Source organism: Oncorhynchus nerka, linkage group LG13 (assembly GCF_034236695.1).
Source record: "Oncorhynchus nerka isolate Pitt River linkage group LG13, Oner_Uvic_2.0, whole genome shotgun sequence".
Classification (NCBI taxonomy): domain Eukaryota; kingdom Metazoa; phylum Chordata; class Actinopteri; order Salmoniformes; family Salmonidae; genus Oncorhynchus; species Oncorhynchus nerka.
In genome coordinates this window covers 7,695,662-7,719,997 of record NC_088408.1, presented here as the reverse complement: position 1 = coordinate 7,719,997, position 24,336 = coordinate 7,695,662, and the positions used below count along the sequence as shown (strand labels likewise).

Below are 24,336 nucleotides of genomic sequence, written 5' to 3'. Positions count from 1 at the left end.
TCTGTCCGTACCTGTGTGTGTATCCGTCTGTCCGTACCTGTGTGTCCGTCTGTCCGTACCTGTGTATCCGTCTGTCCGTACCTGTGTGTCTGTCTGTCCGTACCTGTGTGTGTATCCGTCTGTCCGTACCTGTGTGTCTGTCTGTCCGTACCTGTGTGTGTATCCGTCTGTCCGTACCTGTGTGTGTGTCTGTCTGTCCGTACCTGTGTATCCGTCTGTCCGTACCTGTGTGTCTGTCTGTCCGTACCTGTGTGTGTATCCGTCTGTCCGTACCTGTGTGTCTGTCTGTCCGTACCTGTGTGTGTATCCGTCTGTCCGTACCTGTGTGTGTATCCCTCTGTCCGTACCTGTGTGTCTGTCTGTCCGTACCTGTGTGTGTATCCGTCTGTCCGTACCTGTGTATCCGTCTGTCCGTACCTGTGTATCCGTCTGTCCGTACCTGTGTGTGTATCCGTCTGTCCGTACCTGTGTGTCTGTCTGTCCGTACCTGTGTGTGTATCCGTCTGTCCGTACCTGTGTATCCGTCTGTCCGTACCTGTGTGTGTATCCGTCTGTCCGTACCTGTGTGTGTGTCTGTCTGTCCGTACCTGTGTGTGTGTCTGTCTGTCCGTACCTGTGTGTGTATCCGTCTGTCCGTACCTGTGTGTGTAGACGGTGATGGTCAACGAGGCATTTGTGGAGCTGCTGGAGGCAGTGTGCCAGGACCATTCAGGTCTGAAGGTTCAGTACCAGGGGGTTACGGGCTCTATCACCAGGACTAAAAAACCCTGCATCGCACTCAACATCATACAGGTCGGTGTCAATTTAGTGATGAGCGAGACTTGGGAATATCGTAAAACAAGAGACACTGTTAGTTAGACTGAGACTGAGAACACTGTTAGATTGAGAACACTGTTAGATTGAGAACACTGTTAGATTGAGAACACTGTTAGACTGAGAACACTGTTAGACTGAGAACACTGTTAGTTAGACTGAGAACACTGTTAGATTGAGAACACTGTTAGATTGAGAACACTGTTAGACTGAGAACACTGTTAGTTAGACTGAGAACACTGTTAGACTGAGAACACTGTTAGACTGAGAACACTGTTAGACTGAGAACACTGTTAGACTGAGAACACTGTTAGATTGAGAACACTGTTAGATTGAGAACACTGTTAGACTGAGAACACTGTTAGACTGAGAACACTGTTAGACTGAGAACACTGTTAGTTAGACTGAGAACACTGTTAGACTGAGAACACTGTTAGACTGAGAACATTGTTAGTTAGACTGAGAACACTGTTAGACTGAGAACACTGTTAGTTAGACTGAGAACACTGTTAGATTGAGAACACTGTTAGACTGAGAACACTGTTAGACTGAGAACACTGTTAGTTAGACTGAGAACACTGTTAGACTGAGAACACTGTTAGTTAGACTGAGAACACTGTTAGACTGAGAACACTGTTAGTTAGACTGAGAACACTGTTAGACTGAGAACACTGTTAGACTGAGAACACTGTTAGACTGAGAACACTGTTAGACTGAGAACACTGTTAGACTGAGAACACTGTTGTTAGACTGAGAACATTGTTAGTTAGACTGAGAACACTGTTAGACTGAGAACACTGTTAGTTAGACTGAGAACTGTTAGTTAGTTAGACTGAGAACACTGTTAGACTGAGAACACTGTTAGACTGAGAACATTGTTAGTTAGACTGAGAACACTGTTAGACTGAGAACACTGTTAGACTGAGAACACTGTTAGTTAGACTGAGAACACTGTTAGACTGAGAACACTGTTAGACTGAGAACACTGTTAGTTAGACTGAGAACACTGTTAGACTGAGAACACTGTTAGACTGAGAACACTGTTAGACTGAGAACACTGAGAACACTGTTGTTAGACTGAGAACACTGTTAGACTGAGAACACTGTTAGTTAGACTGAGAACACTGTTAGACTGAGAACACTGTTAGACTGAGAACACTGTTAGACTGAGAACACTGTTAGACTGAGAACACTGTTAGACTGAGAACACTGTTAGTTAGACTGAGAACACTGTTAGTTAGACTGAGAACACTGTTAGACTGAGAACACTGTTAGTTAGACTGAGAACACTGTTAGTTAGACTGAGAACACTGTTAGTTAGACTGAGAACACTGTTAGACTGAGAACACTGTTAGACTGAGAACACTGTTGTTAGAACACTGTTAGACTGAGAACACTGTTAGACTGAGAACACTGTTGAGAACACTGTTAGACTGAGAACACTGTTAGACTGAGAACACTGTTAGACTGAGAACACTGTTAGACTGAGAACACTGTTAGACTGAGAACACTGTTAGACTGAGAACACTGTTAGACTGAGAACACTGTTAGACTGAGAACACTGTTAGTTAGACTGAGAACACTGTTAGACTGAGAACACTGTTAGACTGAGAACACTGTTAGTTAGACTGAGAACACTGTTAGTTAGACTGAGAACACTGTTAGTTAGACTGAGAACACTGTTAGACTGAGAACACTGTTAGACTGAGAACACTGTTAGTTAGACTGAGAACACTGTTAGACTGAGAACAGACTGAGAACACTGTTGTTAGACTGAGAACAGAACACTGTTAGACTGAGAACACTGTTAGACTGAGAACACTGTTAGTTAGACTGAGAACACTGTTAGTTAGACTGAGAACACTGTTAGACTGAGAACACTGTTAGACTGAGAACACTGTTAGACTGAGAACACTGTTAGTTAGACTGAGAACACTGTTAGACTGAGAACACTGTTAGACTGAGAACACTGTTAGTTAGACTGAGAACACTGTTAGACTGAGAACACTGTTAGTTGAGAACACTGAGACTGAGAACACTGTTAGACTGAGAACACTGTTAGACTGAGAACACTGTTAGTTAGACTGAGAACACTGTTAGACTGAGAACACTGTTAGACTGAGAACACTGTTAGACTGTTAGACTTGTTAGACTGAGAACACTGTTAGTTAGACTGAGAACACTGTTAGACTGAGAACACTGTTAGTTAGACTGAGAACACTGTTAGACTGAGAACACTGTTAGTTAGACTGAGAACACTGTTAGACTGAGAACACTGTTAGACTGAGAACACTGTTAGACTGAGAACACTGTTGTTAGACTGAGAACACTGTTAGACTGAGAACACTGTTAGTTAGACTGAGAACACTGTTAGACTGAGAACACTGTTAGACTGAGAACACTGTTAGTTAGACTGAGAACACTGTTAGACTGAGAACACTGTTAGACTGAGAACACTGTTAGACTGAGAACACTGTTAGACTGAGAACACTGTTAGTTAGACTGAGAACACTGTTAGACTGAGAACACTGTTAGACTGAGAACACTGTTAGACTGAGAACACTGTTAGACTGAGAACACTGTTAGTTAGACTGAGAACACTGTTAGTTAGACTGAGAACACTGTTAGACTGAGAACACTGTTAGTTAGACTGAGAACACTGTTAGACTGAGAACACTGTTAGACTGAGAACACTGTTAGTTAGACTGAGAACACTGTTAGACTGAGAACACTGTTAGACTGAGAACACTGTTAGACTGAGAACACTGTTAGTTAGACTGAGAACACTGTTAGACTGAGAACACTGTTAGACTGAGAACACTGTTAGTTAGACTGAGAACACTGTTAGTTAGACTGAGAACACTGTTAGACTGAGAACACTGTTAGACTAGTTAGACTGAGAACACTGTTAGACTGAGAACACTGTTGTTAGACTGAGAACACTGTTAGACTGAGAACACTGTTAGTTAGACTGAGAACACTGTTAGACTGAGAACACTGTTAGACTGAGAACACTGTTAGTTAGACTGAGAACACTGTTAGACTGAGAACACTGTTAGACTGAGAACACTGTTAGTTAGACTGAGAACACTGTTAGACTGAGAACACTGGTAGACTGAGAACACTGTTAGTTAGACTGAGAACACTGGTAGACTGAGAACACTGTTAGACTGAGAACACTGTTAGTTAGACTGAGAACACTGTTAGACTGAGAACACTGTTAGTTAGACTGAGAACACTGTTAGACTGAGAACACTGTTAGTTAGACTGAGAACACTGTTAGACTGAGAACACTGTTAGACTGAGAAGACTGAGAACACTGTTAGTTAGACTGAGAACACTGTTAGTTAGACTGAGAACACTGTTAGTTAGACTGAGAACACTGTTAGTTAGACTGAGAACACTGTTAGTTAGACTGAGAACACTGTTAGACTGAGAACACTGTTAGTTAGACTGAGAACACTGGTAGACTGAGAACACTGTTAGACTGAGAACACTGTTAGACTGAGAACACTGTTAGACTGAGAACACTGTTAGACTGAGAACACTGTTAGACTGAGAACACTGTTAGACTGAGAACACTGTTAGACTGAGAACACTGTTAGACTGAGAACACTGTTAGTTAGACTGAGAACACTGTTAGACTGAGAACACTGTTAGTTAGACTGAGAACACTGTTAGACTGAGAACACTGTTAGACTGAGAACACTGTTAGTTAGACTGAGAACACTGTTAGACTGAGAACACTGTTAGACTGAGAACACTGTTAGACTGAGAACACTGTTAGACTGAGAACACTGTTAGACTGAGAACACTGTTAGACTGAGAACACTGTTAGTTAGACTGAGAACACTGTTAGACTGAGAACACTGTTAGACTGAGAACACTGTTAGTTAGACTGAGAACACTGTTAGTTAGACTGAGAACACTGTTAGTTAGACTGAGAACATTGTTAGTTAGACTGAGAACACTGTTAGACTGAGAACACTGTTAGACTGAGAACACTGTTAGTTAGACTGAGAACACTGTTAGACTGAGAACACTGGTAGATTGAGAACACTGTTAGACTGAGAACACTGTTAGACTGAGAACACTGTTAGTTAGACTGAGAACACTGTTAGTTAGACTGAGAACACTGTTAGTTAGACTGAGAACACTGTTAGTTAGACTGAGAACACTGTTAGTTAGACTGAGAACACTGTTAGTTAGACTGAGAACACTGTTAGACTGAGAACACTGTTAGACTGAGAACACTGTTAGTTAGACTGAGAACACTGTTAGTTAGACTGAGAACACTGTTAGACTGAGAACACTGTTAGTTAGACTGAGAACACTGTTAGACTGAGAACACTGTTAGTTAGACTGAGAACACTGTTAGACTGAGAACACTGTTAGTTAGACTGAGAACACTGTTAGACTGAGAACACTGGTAGACTGAGAACACTGTTAGTTAGACTGAGAACACTGTTAGTTAGACTGAGAACACTGTTAGTTAGACTGAGAACACTGTTAGTTAGACTGAGAACACTGTTAGTTAGACTGAGAACACTGTTAGACTGAGAACACTGTTAGTTAGACTGAGAACACTGTTAGACTGAGAACACTGTTAGACTGAGAACACTGTTAGACTGAGAACACTGTTAGTTAGACTGAGAACACTGTTAGACTGAGAACACTGTTAGTTAGACTGAGAACACTGTTAGACTGAGAACACTGTTAGTTAGACTGAGAACACTGTTAGACTGAGAACACTGGTAGACTGAGAACAGAAGACTGAGAACACTGTTAGACTGAGAACACTGTTAGTTAGACTGAGAACACTGTTAGTTAGACTGAGAACACTGTTAGACTGAGAACACTGTTGACTGAGAACACTGTTAGTTAGACTGAGAACACTGTTAGTTAGACTGAGAACACTGTTAGACTGAGAACACTGTTAGTTAGACTGAGAACACTGTTAGACTGAGAACACTGTTAGTTAGACTGAGAACACTGTTAGTTAGACTGAGAACACTGTTAGACTGAGAACACTGTTAGACTGAGAACACTGTTAGTTAGACTGAGAACACTGTTAGACTGAGAACACTTAGACTGAGAACACTGTTAGACTGAGAACACTGTTAGACTGAGAACACTGTTAGTTAGACTGAGAACACTGTTAGTTAGACTGAGAACACTGTTAGTTAGACTGAGAACACTGTTAGACTGAGAACACTGTTAGACTGAGAACACTGTTAGACTGAGAACACTGTTAGTTAGACTGAGAACACTGTTAGACTGAGAACACTGTTAGTTAGACTGAGAACACTGTTAGTTAGACTGAGAACACTGTTAGACTGAGAACACTGTTAGACTGAGAACACTGTTAGTTAGACTGAGAACACTGTTAGACTGAGAACACTGTTAGACTGAGAACACTGTTAGTTAGACTGAGAACAATGTTAGACTGAGAACACTGTTAGTTAGACTGAGAACACTGTTAGACTGAGAACACTGTTAGTTAGACTGAGAACACTGTTAGACTGAGAACACTGTTAGACTGAGAACACTGTTAGTTAGACTGAGAACAATGTTAGACTGAGAACACTGTTAGACTGAGAACACTGTTAGTTAGACTGAGAACAATGTTAGACTGAGAACACTGTTAGTTAGACTGAGAACACTGTTAGACTGAGAACACTGTTAGTTAGACTGAGAACACTGTTAGACTGAGAACACTGTTAGACTGAGAACACTGTTAGACTGAGAACACTGTTAGTTAGACTGAGAACAATGTTAGACTGAGAACACTGTTAGACTGAGAACACTGTTAGTTAGACTGAGAACAATGTTAGACTGAGAACACTGTTAGTTAGACTGAGAACACTGTTAGACTGAGAACACTGTTAGACTGAGAACACTGTTAGACTGAGAACACTGTTAGACTGAGAACACTGTTAGTTAGACTGAGAACACTGTTAGTTAGACTGAGAACAATGTTAGACTGAGAACACTGTTAGACTGAGAACACTGTTAGTTAGACTGAGAACAATGTTAGACTGAGAACACTGTTAGTTAGACTGAGAACACTGTTGTTGAGAACACTGTTAGTTGAGAACACTGTTAGACTGAGAACACTGTTAGACTGAGAACACTGTTGTTAGACTGAGAACACTGTTAGACTGAGAACACTGTTAGACTGAGAACACTGTAGACTAGTTAGACTGAGAACACTGTTAGACTGAGAACACTGTTAGACTGAGAACACTGTTAGTTGAGAACACTGAGAACACTGGTAGACTGAGAACACTGTTAGTTAGACTGAGAACACTGTTAGACTGAGAACACTGTTAGTTAGACTGAGAACACTGTTAGACTGAGAACACTGTTAGACTGAGAACACTGTTAGACTGAGAACACTGTTAGACTGAGAACACTGTTAGTTAGACTGAGAACACTGTTAGACTGAGAACACTGGTAGACTGAGAACACTGTTAGTTAGACTGAGAACACTGTTAGTTAGACTGAGAACACTGTTAGTTAGACTGAGAACACTGTTAGACTGAGAACACTGTTAGTTAGACTGAGAACACTGGTAGACTGAGAACACTGTTAGTTAGACTGAGAACACTGGTAGACTGAGAACACTGTTAGACTGAGAACATTGTTAGACTGAGAACACTGTTAGTTAGACTGAGAACACTGTTAGTTAGACTGAGAACACTGTTAGACTGAGAACACTGTTAGTTAGACTGAGAACACTGTTAGTTAGACTGAGAACACTGGTAGACTGAGAACACTGTTAGTTAGACTGAGAACACTGTTAGTTAGACTGAGAACACTGGTAGACTGAGAACACTGTTAGTTAGACTGAGAACACTGGTAGACTGAGAACACTGTTAGACTGAGAACATTGTTAGACTGAGAACACTGTTAGTTAGACTGAGAACACTGTTAGTTAGACTGAGAACACTGTTAGACTGAGAACACTGTTAGTTAGACTGAGAACACTGTTAGACTGAGAACACTGTTAGTTAGACTGAGAACACTGTTAGTTAGACTGAGAACACTGTTAGACTGAGAACACTGTTAGTTAGACTGAGTACACTAGTAGACTGAGAACACTGTTAGTTAGACTGAGAACACTGTTAGTTAGACTGGGAACATTGTTAGTTAGACTGAGAACACTGTTCGACTGAGAACACTGTTAGTTAGACTGAGAACACTGTTAGACTGAGAACACTGTTAGTTAGACTGAGAACACTGTTAGTTAGACTGAGAACACTGTTAGACTGAGAACACTGTTAGACTGAGAACACTGTTAGTTAGACTGAGAACACTGTTAGACTGAGAACACTGTTAGTTAGACTGAGAACACTGTTAGTTAGACTGAGTACACTAGTAGACTGAGAACACTGTTAGTTAGACTGAGAACACTGTTAGTTAGACTGGGAACATTGTTAGACTGAGAACACTGTTAGTTAGACTGAGAACACTGTTAGTTAGACTGAGAACACTGTTAGAGTGAGAACACTGTTAGTTAGACTGAGAACACTGTTAGTTAGACTGAGAACACTGTTAGACTGAGAACACTGTTAGTTAGACTGAGAACACTGTTAGTTAGACCAAAAACTTTATCTTCCCCAATTAACTTAATTTGTGGTGTTATTCAAGCAAGCCCATTGAAACCACACATTACATTCAACTACAAAAGCAGAACTACATTTGGATGATTGATTTTTTAAAATGATTATACTGTATCTAGAACAGAATAGCTGTATTTATCTTTGTGAATAACAAATGGCTTCAATGTATTTCCTGTAGGACTTCCTTGCAGAGCGAAAGGAGGGCCTGATAGAGTTGTTCCAGAGTTTGGATAAAGAGGGAACCATGTCTGTTAACAACAAGGAGTTCAGGAAGGCTGTGCAGGTCTGACGCCACGAGCAGCCCACTGACAGAATGACTAGTCACTGTTTCACAGTCTCACAAGTGATTGAACATGACTAGATCAATCAATCAATCAACCAATCAACAAGATTAATCAACCAACCAACCAATCAGTCAATCAATCAACAAATCAATTAATTTATATAATTTTGAATATGATGGTATAGATAACCATTTTGTTTGTGTATTGCAGCAAGCTAACATACCCCTGGATCAACATCAGCTGGAGTGGCTGATCCAGAACTTTGACAAGGACTGTACAGGCAGGATAAACTACAGGTGTGTCAGGCAGGATAAACTACAGGTGTGTCAGGCAGGATAAACTACAGGTGTGTCAGGCAGGATAAACTACAGGTGGGTCAGGCAGGATAAACTACAGGTGGGTCAGGCAGGATAAACTACAGGTGTGTCAGGCAGGGTCAGGCAGGATAAACTACAGGTGTGTCAGGCAGGGTCAGGCAGGATAAACTACAGGTGTGTCAGGCAGGGTCAGGCAGGATAAACTACAGGTGTGTCAGGCAGGGTCAGGCAGGATAAACTACAGGTGGGTCAGGCAGGATAAACTACAGGTGTGTCAGGCAGGGTCAGGCAGGATAAACTACAGGTGGGTCAGGCAGGATAAACTACAGGTGTGTCAGGCAGGATAAACTACAGGTGTGTCAGGCAGGGTCAGGCAGGATAAACTACAGGTGGGTCAGACATGATAAACTACAGGTGGGTCAGGCAGGATAAACTACAGGTGTGTCAGGCAGGATAAACTACAGGTGTGTCAGGCAGGGTCAGGCAGGATAAACTACAGGTGGGTCAGACATGATAAACTACAGGTGTGTCAGGCAGGGTCAGGCAGGATAAACTACAGGTGGGTCAGACATGATAAACTACAGGTGGGTCAGGCAGGATAAACTACAGGTGTGTCAGGCAGGATAAACTACAGGTGTGTCAGGCAGGGTCAGGCAGGATAAACTACAGGTGTGTCAGGCAGGGTCAGGCAGGATAAACTACAGGTGGGTCAGACATGATAAACTACAGGTGTGTCAGGCAGGGTCAGGCAGGATAAACTACAGGTGGGTCAGACATGATAAACTACAGGTGTGTCAGGCAGGATAAACTACAGGTGGGTCAGACATGATAAACTACAGGTGGGTCAGGCAGGATAAACTACAGGTGTGTCAGGCAGGATAAACTACAGGTGTGTCAGGCAGGATAAACTACAGGTGTGTCAGGCAGGGTCAGGCAGGATAAACTACAGGTGTGTCAGGCAGGATAAACTACAGGTGTGTCAGGCAGGATAAACTACAGGTGGGTCAGGCAGGGTCAGGCAGGATAAACTACAGGTGTGTCAGGCAGGATAAACTACAGGTGTGTCAGGCAGGGTCAGGCAGGATAAACTACAGGTGTGTCAGGCAGGGTCAGGCAGGATAAACTACAGGTGTGTCAGGCAGGGTCAGGCAGGATAAACTACAGGTGTGTCAGGCAGGATAAACTACAGGTGTGTCAGGCAGGGTCAGGCAGGATAAACTACAGGTGGGTCAGGCAGGATAAACTACAGGTGTGTCAGGCAGGGTCAGGCAGGATAAACTACAGGTGGGTCAGGCAGGATAAACTACAGGTGTGTCAGGCAGGGTCAGGCAGGATAAACTACAGGTGTGTCAGGCAGGGTCAGGCAGGATAAACTACAGGTGGGTCAGACATGATAAACTACAGGTGGGTCAGGCAGGATAAACTACAGGTGTGTCAGGCAGGGTCAGGCAGGATAAACTACAGGTGTGTCAGGCAGGATAAACTACAGGTGGGTCAGACATGATAAACTACAGGTGTGTCAGGCAGGATAAACTACAGGTGGGTCAGACATGATAAACTACAGGTGGGTCAGGCAGGATAAACTACAGGTGTGTCAGGCAGGATAAACTACAGGTGTGTCAGGCAGGATAAACTACAGGTGTGTCAGGCAGGATAAACTACAGGTGTGTCAGGCAGGGTCAGGCAGGATAAACTACAGGTGTGTCAGGCAGGATAAACTACAGGTGTGTCAGGCAGGATAAACTACAGGTGGGTCAGGCAGGGTCAGGCAGGATAAACTACAGGAGGGTCAGGCAGGGTCAGGCAGGATAAACTACAGGTGTGTCAGGCAGGGTCAGGCAGGATAAACTACAGGTGTGTCAGGCAGGGTCAGGCAGGATAAACTACATGTACTGGAATATCTATCCACTGTAGTGGACATCATGTATGGCTTAAGACCATAGTCAAATCTTACTAAGATTAGTGTCCCTCATCCAGAATCTGCCAGAGAAAAGGTTCAAGGGCAATTCGCAGTTGCTACATACATGTTTTTTTGTGTTTTTTTACTTATAAATTAATGATATACCCATTGATTCTTGAGGAATATAACCTACACATTCCTCATGAGCTTAGTTCAACTGTCACACCCCATCACAACCCAAACATAGAAGCTTCTTAACTCCAATGTTTGTAAACAAAGTCAAGGTAAACAAATGTAAAACATGTTTAATCTATCATTTTATCTCATGCATGGTCAGTCCTTGCATTCATTGCTCCGTCTCAAGCCCAATCCCCCTCGGCTGTTCATCAAAATAGAGGCGGGGAGCCCACTTAATTATTGTTTCAACGACATATTGCCCCTTTAAGGAGATTATAAGGTCTTAGTTTGTACACGGAGTCAAATGTGTTTTGTCTGTGGTACTATTTAATCTACTGTCTTGTTATTGGGCTCCCTGTGTGCTCGGTTGCTTCCACAGTCAGTTTGCTGAGCAGTCATAGGCAGCCATTGGTGGTGAGAGGATAGGGAAAGAAGCAGGACAGACAAGATGGAGGATGAGCAGACAAGATGGAGGATGATAAGAGAGAGATCCTCTAATAAACATCAGTCTGTGAATAGGATTGTCTCCTTGTAGAATGGGGTTGTGTTTGCATGCACGGAAAACACACAGATTCACCAACGAACGAACAAACAAAACTGAATATTCAAGGTTGTATTGTAGGGATCTACACTCATCTTTCCCACTCAAACCCTTCATGGTGATTGGTGAATACATTTGACCTTTAACCCCAGCCAGCTGCACACAGTGAGGGCACGTCAGTTCAGCCAGGTGTTCCCGAGGCCCATCTCTCTCTCTCTCTCTCTCTTCCTCTCTCTCTCTCTCTCTTCCTCTCTCTCTCTCTCTCTCTTCCTGTCTCTCTCTCTCTCTCTCTCTTCCTGTCTCTCCTCATCACTCCGGCCCATCCAACAGCCAGCATTAATCTCATCACTCTGGGCCATTCAACAGCCAGCATTAATCTCATCACTCTGGGCCATTCAACAGCCAGCATTAATCTCATCACTCTGGGCCATTCAACAGCCAGCATTAATCTCATCACTCTGGCCCATTCTTTATTTTTTTATGATTTTTTAAATGTAACCTTTATTTAACTAATTTTTATTAACAATGACGGCCTACCGGGGAACAGTGGGTTAACTCTGGGTTAATTCTACAGCCAGCATTAATCTCATCACTCCGGCCCATTCCACAGCCAGCATTAATCTTCTGCTATGATAACAACACATCCAGAGACATATACACAGAGGCAGGAGGAGAAAGAATAGGAGACTTTTGTCCAGGACTTATAAAAGACAGGCAGAAGGAGGCAGGTAGACTAGGAGACCTTGGTCCAGGACTTATAAAAGACAGGCAGAGGGAGGCAGGTAGACTAGGAGACCTTGGTCCAGGACTTATAAAAGACAGGCAGAGGGAGGCAGGTAGACTAGGAGACCTTGGTCCAGGACTTATAAAAGACAGGCAGAGGGAGGCAGGTAGACTAGGAGACCTTGGTCCAGGACTTATAAAAGACAGGCAGAGGGAGGCAGGTAGACTAGGAGACCTTGGTCCAGGACTTATAAAAGACAGGCAGAGGGAGGCAGGTAGACTAGGAGACCTTGGTCCAGGACTTATAAAAGACAGGCAGAGGGAGGCAGGAAGAATAGGACCAGATGCAGCCATTCGTGTCTGCTTTGTGAATGTACGCATATCCTGTAAAGGAGATGGCTGGACAGATACTCCTGATGAATATGCATGGCTGGACAGATACTCCTGAGGAATATGCATGGCTGGACAGATACTCCTGATGAATATGCATGGCTGGACAGATACTCCTGATGAATATGCATGGCTGGACAGATACTCCTGATGAATATGCATGGCTGGACAGATACACCTGATGAATATAAATGGCTGGACAGATACACCTGATGAATATGCATGGCTGGACAGATACACCTGATGAATATAAATGGCTGGACAGATACACCTGATGAATATGCATGGCTGGACAGATACTCCTGATGAATATGCATGGCTGGACAGATACACCTGATGAATATGCATGGCTGGACAGATACTCCTGAGGAATATGCATGGCTGGACAGATACTCCTGATGAATATGCATGGCTGGACAGATACACCTGATGAATATGCATGGCTGGACAGATACTCCTGATGAATATGCATGGCTGGACAGATACTCCTGATGAATATGCATAGCTGGACAGATACTCCCGATGAATATGCATGGCTGGACAGATACTCCAGATGAATATGCATGGCTGGACAGATACTCCTGATGAATATGCATGCTGATCATTACTTATGCAGGCACAGCATTGGGTGTAAATAAGGCTGATTGTGTCTCAAGGTGTATTTCTGTATGGAGAGATTATGGAGAGACACTTTAGTAGCTGAGAAGGCTTCGTCCAAACCAGAAGTGGTTTGGTGAGCTGCCTGGAGAGTAACCGTGCCTGTGGTTTGGTGAGCTGCCTGGAGAGTAACCATGCCTGTGGTTTGGTGAGTAACCATGCCTGTGGTTTGGTGAGTAACCGTGCCTGTGGTTTGGTGAGTAACCTGGTGAGTAACCGTGCCTGTGGTTTGGTGAGTAACCTGGTGAGTAACCGTGCCTGTGGTTTGGTGAGTAACCTGGTGAGTAACCATGCCAGTGGTTTGGTGAGTAACCTGGTGAGTAACTGTGCCTGTGGTTTGGTGAGTAACCGTGCCTGTGGTTTGGTGAGTAACCTGGTGAGTAACCATGCCTGTGGTTTGGTGAGTAACCTGGTGAGTAACCATGCCTGTGGTTTGGTGAGTAACCTGGTGAGTAACTGTGCCTGTGGTTTGGTGAGTAACCGTGCCTGTGGTTTGGTGAGTAACCTGGTGAGTAACCATGCCTGTGGTTTGGTGAGTAACCTGGTGAGTAACTGCCTGTGGTTTGGTGAGTAACCGTGCCTGTGGTTTGGTGAGTAACCTGGTGAGTAACCGTGCCTGTGGTTTGGTGAGCCACCTGGTGAGTAACCATGCCTGTGGTTTGGTGAGTAACCTGGTGAGTAACTGTGCCTGTGGTTTGGTGAGTAACCGTGCCTGTGGTTTGGTGAGTAACCTGGTGAGTAACCGTGCCTGTGGTTTGGTGAGTAACCTGGTGAGTAACCATGCCTGTTGTTTGGTGAGCCACCTGGTGAGTAACCGTGCCTGTGGTTTGGTGAGTAACCTGGTGAGTAACCATGCCTGTGGTTTGGTGAGCCACCTGGTGAGTAACCATGCCTGTGGTTTGGTGAGTCACCTAATGAGTACACGTGCCTGTGGTTTGGTGAGTCACGCTCACCTAATGGGTAACTGTGCGTGCCTAGCTCAGCAGCAAGCCTTGTATGTGGCTCAGGACAACAGGGTTCAAAACCCAGGTCGGTCACATTGTTGACATGACCTGGTTGGGTCTCCGTGAGGAGGAGGTCAAAGGGTATTGTTTGCATAGCCTACTGTAGCAGGGCTGGGCTCAGTCCCATTTGAAATTCCAGTAAATTCAGAAAGTTCTAATTCCAAATTCTAATTCCAAACTGAAAATTCTCGTTGCTCTTCCGTTTCTCTTTTTTTTTCTCCGTATCGTCATTAGGCACAATATACATGATCCCTGTGTTTTTAGCTCCGAGACGCCGGCATTTTGAGAAGAAGAAAAAGATACCGCTGATTTATAGGCACATTGAACTCTATCGGATTGTGCTAAAACGATGACGTCATATCGAATTCGGCCATCTTTACACACGTTGGCCAATCGACTGGAATCGATCCCACCCTGACTGTCGCCCTGTTGCTCTGGTAAAGATGAGGATGATGATGTTCTCACCCTTCTGATGTTTTCATGTGACAGCTGTGTGTGTTCAGCTCAGAGAGTGTGTGGATGGAACATGACTATAACCACTTGTTTCCTTAAGGTGCCTTTTATAACCCACTGATTGGTTCAATTTTCTGTTGTGGACAGTCATTTCAGGAAATATCTGGTTCAAAGGCTTGAGTTCTTTCAAATGGATTTGATTTGGCGCTACGTTTCTCAATGGGAGGATAGATACCCATCGGTAACACAAAAAATGTGTTACACAACATTTTTTGTGGATGTGATGCGATTGACATCAAGGTGTGGGACATTGTGGTGCCTGTGTCCTCTGCTAACCTGATAGCTGTTCATTGCTCTTGAGTAAAGAACACTATTGCACCAAGATAGAGATTTCTTAAAGCATTACGTAGGATAAATCAGCTTCATCTATAAGATAGTGCTCCTCAGGGACCCCAAGACGTGAAGCCCTGAACTAGCTCACTGATTCATCTAATTAATCAAGGGCTTGATGATTAGTTGACAAGTTGAATCAGGTGCTAGCTCTGGAATAGATCAAACACATGAATTGGCTGGGATGGCCTCTCCCTGAGGAGAGGTTTGGAATGGTTGGGGGTCCCTGAGGAGAGGTTTGGAATGGTTGGGGGCCCCTGAGGAGAGGTTGGGGGTCCCTGAGGAGAGGTTTGGAATGGTTGGGGGTCCCTGGGGAGAGGTTTGGAATGGTTGGGGGTCCCTGAGGAGAGGTTGGGTGTCCCTGGGGAGAGGTTTGGAATGGTTGGGGGTCTCTGAGGAGAGGTTGAGGGTCCCTGAGGAGAGGTTGGGGGTCCCCGGGGAGAGGTTTGGAATGGTTGGGGGTCCCTGGGGGGAGGTTTGGAACGGCTGGGGTCCCTGGGGAGAGGTTTGGAATGGTTGGGGGTCCCTGGGGAGAGGTTTGGAATGGTTGGGGGTCCCTGAGGAGAGGTTTGGAATGGCTGCGGGTCCCTGAGGAGAGGTTTGGAATGTTTGGGGGTCCCTGGGGAGAGGTTTGGAATGGTTGGGGGTCACCGAGAAGAGGTTTGAAAACCCCTAGAAGACATGGAATAGTAATGGTATGACTGCATTAAAATAGATAGATAGATAGATAGATAGAACAAGGGTATAATACAGCTCTATCCCTAATTGAAGAAGTTGTTTCTGTTATAAAATATCACTTTGCCTACTAATGCCTCTTTAGGCGGCAGGAAGCCTAGTGGTTAGAGCGTTGGGCCAACCTAAAGGTTGGTGGTTCGAATCCCCAAGATAACAAGGTAAAAATCTGTCGTTCTGCCCCTAAATAAGGCAGTTAACCCACTGTTCCTAGGCAGTCATTGTAAATAAGAATTTGTTCTTAACTGACTTGCCTAGTTAAAGGTTAAATAAAAAATAAATAAAAAATGCAACATAGGGCCACTAACCCAAGATGACTCGCTACAGAGAGTAGCAAGACTACAGGGCCTTCAGGAACTATTCACACCCCGTTACTTTTTCAAAATGTCGTTGTGTTACAAAAGGTGAGATTAAAATGAATTGAATTGTCATATTTATTTGTCAACGATCTAAACAAAATACTCTGTAATGACAAAAGTCAAAGAATTATATAATATTGTAAATTGTAACATTTGCAAACTAAAAATAAATATGAAAAATAAAACACTTGGTCATAACCACGTCATAATGTCATAACAGCTGTCATGATATGGTCATAACAGCTGTCCTAATATGGTCATAACAACTGTCCTAATATGGTCATAACAGCTGTCCTAATATGGTCATAACAGCTGTCATGATATGGTCATAACAGCTGACATAATATGGTCATAACAGCTGACATAATATGGTCATAACAGCTGACATAATATGGTCATAACAGCTGTCCTAATATGGTCATAACAGCTGACATAATATGGTCATAACAGCTGTCCTAATATGGTCATAACAGCTGACATAATATGGTCATAACAGCTGTCCTAATATGGTCATAACAGCTGTCCTAATATGGTCATAACAGCTGACATGATATGGTAATAACAGCTGTCATGATATGGTCATAACAGCTGGCATAATATAGCCTCCACATTGACTCTGTACCGTAACACCCTGTATATAGGTTCCACATTGACTCTGTACTGGTACCCTCTGTATATAGTCTCCACATTGACCCTGTACCGTAATACCCTGTATATAGCCTCCACATTGACTCTGTACCGTAACACCCTGTATATAGGTTCCACATTGACTCTGTACCGGTACACCCTGTATATAGTCTCCACATTGACTCTGTACCGGTACACCCTGTATATAGTCTCCACATTGACTCTGTACCGTAACACCCTGTATATAGTCTCCACATTGACTCTGTACCATAACACCCTGTATTTAGCCTCCACATTGACTCTGTACCGGTACACCCTGTATATAGTCTCCACATTGACTCTGTACTGGTACCCCCTGTATATAGTCTCCACATTGACTCTGTACCGTAACACCCTGTATATAGTCTCCACATTGACTCTGTACCGTAACACCCTGTATATAGTCTCCACATTGACTCTGTACTGGTACCCCCTGTATATAGTCTCCACATTGACTCTGTACCATAACACCCTGTATTTAGCCTCCACATTGACTCTGTACCGGTACACCCTGTATATAGTCTCCACATTGACTCTGTACTGGTACCCCCTGTATATAGTCTCCACATTGACTCTGTACCGTAACACCCTGTATATAGTCTCCACATTGACTCTGTACCGTAACACCCTGTATATAGTCTCCACATTGACTCTGTACTGGTACCCCCTGTATATAGTCTCCACATTGACTGTACCGTAACACCCTGTATATAGTCTCCACATTGACTCTGTACCATAACACCCTGTATTTAGCCTCCACATTGACTCTGTACCGGTACATTTACATTTAAGTCATTTAGCAGACGCTCTTATCCAGAGCGACTTACAGCCTGTATATAGTCTCCACATTGACTCTGTACTGGTACCCCCTGTATATAGTCTCCACATTGACTCTGTACCGTAACACCCTGTATATAGTCTCCACATTGACTCTGTACCGTAACACCCTGTATATAGCCTCCACATTGACTCTGTACCGTAATACCCTGTATATAGTCTCCACATTGACTCTGTACCGTAACACCCTGTATATAGTCTCCACATTGACTCTGTACCGTAACACCCTGTATATAGTCTCCACATTGACTCTGTACCGTAACACCCTGTATATAGTCTCCACATTGACTCTGTACCATAACACCCTGTATTTAGCCTCCACATTGACTCTGTACCGGTACACCCTGTATATAGTCTCCACATTGACTCTGTACTGGTACCCCCTGTATATAGTCTCCACATTGACTCTGTACCGTAACACCCTGTATATAGTCTCCACATTGACTCTGTACCGTAACACCCTGTATATAGCCTCCACATTGACTCTGTACCGTAATACCCTGTATATAGCCTCCACATTGACTCTGTACCGTAATACCCTGTATATAGTCTCCACATTGACTCTGTACCGTAATACCCTGTATATAGTCTCCACATTGACTCTGTACCGTAACACCCTGTATATAGGTTCCACATTGACTCTGTACTGGTACCCTCTGTATATAGTCTCCACATTGACCCTGTACCGTAATACCCTGTATATAGCCTCCACATTGACTCTGTACCGTAATACCCTGTATATAGTCTCCACATTTGATTTGACAGGTAGGCTATGGTGTAATGGAGTGTTCTGCCTTGTTTGGTAGGTTTTCTGGGTTCAGACACTCTTATGTAGGCGTCCTAACCAGACATAAAATAACACAATATATATGTCACAACAGGTTAAAATATATGGGTCACGACAGTGTTATGACCATTTTTTACAGTTTGTGACAAGTTGTCAGCTGTTATGACCTGGTTATGATCGCGTCATAACGTGTTATAACGCTGGGTGTCAAGTAAAGTGTTACCAAATAAAAGTCGAATATATCTTGATTACATAAGTACATCAATACATGTTAGAATCACCTTTGGCAGCGATTACAGCTGGGAGTCTCTAAAAACTTTGCTCACCTGGATTGTACAAAAATTCTTCAAGCTGGTTGTTGATCATTGCTAGACAGCCATTTTCAAGTCTTGCTATGGATTTTCAAGCCGATTAAAGTCAAAACTGTAAATAGGCCACTCAGGAACATTCAATATCATCTTGGTAAGCAACTCCAGTGTAGGTTTGGCCTTGTGTTTTAGGTTATTGTTCTGCTGAAAGGTGAATTCATCTCCCAGTGTAGATGTGACCTTGTGTTTTAGGTTATTGTCCTGCTGAAAGGTGAATTAATCTCCCAGTGTAGATGTGACCTTGTGTTTTAGGTTATTGTCCTGCTGAAAGGTGAATTCATCTCCCAGGGTCTGGTGGAAAGCAGACTGAACCAGGTTTTCCTCTAGGATTTTGACTGAGCTTTGCTCTATTCTGTTTCTTTTAATCCCTCAAAAATAAACTCGCTAGTCCTTGATGACAAGCATACCCATAACATAATGCAGCCACCACCATGCATGAAAATATGAAGAGTGGTACTCAGTGATGTGTTGGATTTGCCTCAAACATAACGCTTTATATTCAGGACATTAAGTTAATTTATTTTCTTATTGTAAACAGGATGCATGTTGGGAAAATGTATTCTGTACAAGCTTCCTTCTTTTCACTCTGTCAAGTTGGTTAGTATTGTGGAGTAACTACAATATTGTTGATCCATCCTCAGTTTTCTCCTATCACAGCCATTAAACTCTGTAACTGTTGTAAAGTCACCATTGGCCTCATGGTGAAATCCCTGAGTGGTTTCCTTCCTCTCCAGGAACTGAGTTAGGAAGGACGCCTGTATCTTTGTAGTGACTGGGTGTATTAATACACCATCCAAAGTGTAATTAATAACTTCACCATGCTCAAAGGGATATTCAAATATCTGCTTTCCCAATTACCCATCTACCAATAGGTGCCCTTCTTTACAAGGCATTGGAAAACATACCTGGTCTTTGTGGTTGAATCTGTGTTTGAAATTCACTGCTTGACTGAGAGACCGTACAGATAATTGTATGTGTGGGGGTACAGAGATGAGGTAGTCATTCAGAAATCATGTTAAACACTATTATTTCACACAGTCCATGCAACTTAGGTGACTTGGTATTCCCATTTTTTAAATCCTAAACTTATTTAGGCATAACAAAAGGGATTGAATACTTATTGACTCAAGACATTTCAGCTTTTCATTTCTAAACATTTCTACTTTGACATTATGGGGGTAGGCCAGTGACACAAAATATCAATTTAATCCATTTTAAATTCAGGCTGAAACACAACTAAAATGAGGGAAAGAGTTAAGGTGTGTGAATACTTTCTGAAGGCACTGTATTTGCCAACAGGCCTGTTTCAAAAGATGGGAGACAAAAAATAACAGAATAATTGAGGTAAATTACATCTCTTGATGTTAGCTTAATGAAAATAAATATCTATCTCTCCTGTTCCTAACGGTCCATCTTTCATCTGAATTAACACAAAGCCTTGAAGGCCTCGTCCTATTCAATGAGGCCTTTCCATTGGATATTCACATGTTGGGCCAAATGTTCAAGACGTTGGATATCTATGCACGGTGCAGCATAGGCTTGGCCTAATAGAGTATTCAGCACACTTGAAATGATCTCAATAGAGCTAATGGAATCTTGAGTGGCCAATAAAAGTAAATATTTAAATGAAAGACCTCGTGGTGTTATTGTTCTCTGTATTCATGAATCATCAAGGCCTCCTGTATTCTCATGCTAATCGAACATCAGGATATTTGTTTTATTTATTTTGTGTTCAACATAATGAATGAACCTGTGTTTTTTTTTTTCTTTCTCTCCTTCCAAATGGTGTTTTTCAGACGTTTGTGTAGGTCCTGGCACAGAAACAAAGACACAACCATTGTCCTCCATGATTATTAAAGTAAACAGAGTGGAGGGTGCTCGTCTTTGGAGGCAGCTGCAGGCACTTGAGGGGAGGAAGAGAGGGGAGGAAAGGCCCGAGCCAAGCATCCCTCAAGACTCTGTTAGAGAGGTGAGCCCATTATTCAGAGGCTTCTAGAAAACAGCAGAGCACTACGATAATTAGCTTTGAAGATCACGGTCGTCTTCATTAAGCACCAAAGGGAAGAAAACAGACAAACAGGGAGGGACTATCAGGACTCAATAAGAACCGCTTGTTTCCCCTTTCCATTGAAACAGGTTTTGCTACAGTCTGCCTTAATGAACAGGGCCCAGATCCAGCTCTGGGTTAGGACTCATCTGGGTGCAGTCCTGCAGTGTAATGACAGACAGCAGCTAAGGAACAAAATGTTCCTGTCCCACTTCTTTATTAAAAGGGACAATCTGCGATTGCGACATTCAATTTTTGGATTCTGGAACAATATAACTTATGCCTCATGAGCTTTAGTTAAATATAAGCATGTTTTACACCATTACAAACAACGCAATTGTAAACAAATATTGTATAGCCTTAACACATGGTTAAAACTATCATTTTGATATCATGGATGGCCACACCATGCATCTATTGCTCTGTCTATGAATTTGAGATTTGTTATTCCCTCCGCTGTTAACCGAAAGTGGCGGGGTGACTCCTTCGTTATCGTTTGAACTGCAGATGGTCTGTTCCATTATACCCGGTTACCAGTACATCAAGAATAGGACGTGGCACATGGTCTGCTTGGCTGGTTATTATTCCTTTTCTATGAAGAATAGATACCAGAACACTGATAAATGTTCCCAACTTTGTGTAACATTTCCCATGATGCATGTATCCTTAATTCCATATGGTTGTTTTGTGTAAACAGCACCTGCATGGTACTGGATGTGCTGAACGCTAAATTGAAAACTAATCTTCCTAGTCCACGGTGCTTCTACTTGCTCTACTGTGATCCATGTTGCTGTAGGTAGGGCTATATAAACACATTAGATCCATGTTGTTGTAGGTAGGACTCTATAAACACAGATCCATGTTGCTGTAGGTAGGACTATATAAACACATTAGATCCATGTTGCTGTAGGTAGGGCTATATAAACACAGATCCATGTTGCTGTAGGTAGGACTATATAAACACATTAGATCCATGTTGCTGTAGGTAGGGCTATATAAACACAGATCCATGTTGCTGTAGGTAGGACTATATAAACACAGATCCATGTTGCTGTAGGTAGGACTATATAAACACATTAGATCCATGTTGCTGTAGGTAGGGCTATATAAACACAGATCCATGTTGCTGTAGGTAGGACTATATAAACACAGATCCATGTTGCTGTAGGTAGGGCTATATAAACACATTAGATCCATGTTGCTGTAGGTAGGACTATATAAACACATTAGATCCATGTTGCTGTAGGTAGGGCTATATAAACACAGATCCATGTTGCTGTAGGTAGGGCTATATAAACACATTAGATCCATGTTGCTGTAGGTAGGGCTATATAAACACAGATCCATGTTGCTGTAGGTAGGGCTATATAAACACAGATCCATGTTGCTGTAGGTAGGACTATATAAACACAGATCCATGTTGCTGTAGGTAGGGCTATATAAACACAGATCCATGTTGCTGTAGGTAGGACTATATAAACACAGATCCATGTTGCTGTAGGTAGGGCTATATAAACACAGATCCATGTTGCTGTAGGTAGGGCTATATAAATACATTAGATCCATGTTGCTGTAGGTAGGGCTATATAAACACATTAGATCCATGTTGCTGTAGGTAGGACTATATAAACACATTAGATCCATGTTGCTGTAGGTAGGGCTATATAAACACAGATCCATGTTGCTGTAGGTAGGGCTATATAAACACATTAGATCCATGTTGCTGTAGGTAGGGCTATATAAACACAGATCCATGTTGCTGTAGGTAGGGCTATATAAACACATTAGATCCATGTTGCTGTAGGTAGGGCTATATAAACACAGATCCATGTTGCTGTAGGTAGGACTATATAAACACATTAGATCCATGTTGCTGTAGGTAGGGCTATATAAACACAGATCCATGTTGCTGTAGGTAGGGCTATATAAACACAGATCCATGTTGCTGTAGGTAGGGCTATATAAACACAGATCCATGTTGCTGTAGGTAGGGCTATATAAACACAGATCCATGTTGCTGTAGGTAGGGCTATATAAACACATTAGATCCATGTTGTTGTAGGTAGGACTATATAAACACAGATCCATGTTGCTGTAGGTAGGGCTATATAAACACAGATCCATGTTGCTGTAGGTAGGACTCTATAAACACATTAGATCCATGTTGCTGTAGGTAGGACTATATAAACACATTAGATCCATGTTGCTGTAGGTAGGACTATATAAACACAGATCCATGTTGCTGTAGGTAGGGCTATATAAACACAGATCCATGTTGCTGTAGGTAGGGCTATATAAACACAGATCCATGTTGCTGTAGGTAGGACTATATAAACACAGATCCATGTTGCTGTAGGTAGGGCTCTATAAACACATTAGATCCATGTTGCTGTAGGTAGGACTATATAAACACAGATCCATGTTGCTGTAGGTAGGACTATATAAACACATTAGATCCATGTTGTTGTAGGTAGGACTATATAAACACAGATCCATGTTGCTGTAGGTAGGGCTCTATAAACACATTAGATCCATGTTGCTGTAGGTAGGACTATATAAACACATTAGATCCATGTTGCTGTAGGTAGGACTATATAAACACAGATCCATGTTGCTGTAGGTAGGACTATATAAACACAGATCCATGTTGCTGTAGGTAGGGCTATATAAACACAGATCCATGTTGCTGTAGGTAGGGCTATATAAACACAGATCCATGTTGCTGTAGGTAGGACTATATAAACACATTAGATCCATGTTGCTGTAGGTAGGACTATATAAACACATTAGATCCATGTTGCTGTAGGTAGGACTATATAAACACATTAGATCCATGTTGCTGTAGGTAGGACTATATAAACACAGATCCATGTTGCTGTAGGTAGGGCTATATAAACACAGATCCATGTTGCTGTAGGTAGGACTATATAAACACAGATCCATGTTGCTGTAGGTAGGGCTCTATAAACACATTAGATCCATGTTGCTGTAGGTAGGGCTATATAAACACAGATCCATGTTGCTGTAGGTAGGGCTCTATAAACACATTAGATCCATGTTGTTGTAGGTAGGACTATATAAACACAGATCCATGTTGCTGTAGGTAGGGCTCTATAAACACAGATCCATGTTGCTGTAGGTAGGACTATATAAACACATTAGATCCATGTTGCTGTAGGTAGGACTATATAAACACAGATCCATGTTGCTGTAGGTAGGGCTATATAAACACAGATCCATGTTGCTGTAGGTAGGGCTATATAAAC

At 42.6% G+C, this 24,336-nt stretch overlaps 1 protein-coding gene across 1 annotated transcript in view; it reads left to right on the top strand.

The window, feature by feature from the left end:
- Positions 1-9,061, top strand: part of LOC135574646 (leucine-rich repeat-containing protein 74A-like) — a 25,114-nt gene extending 16,053 nt beyond the window's left edge. Inside the window, exons 10-12 of the mRNA XM_065026094.1 lie at positions 652-792; positions 8,617-8,721; positions 8,933-9,061. Of these exons, the coding sequence (XP_064882166.1) occupies positions 652-792; positions 8,617-8,721; positions 8,933-9,061 (375 nt within the window). The remainder of the gene's footprint in view (positions 1-651; positions 793-8,616; positions 8,722-8,932) is intronic.
- The last annotated feature ends 15,275 nt before the right edge of the window (positions 9,062-24,336 follow it).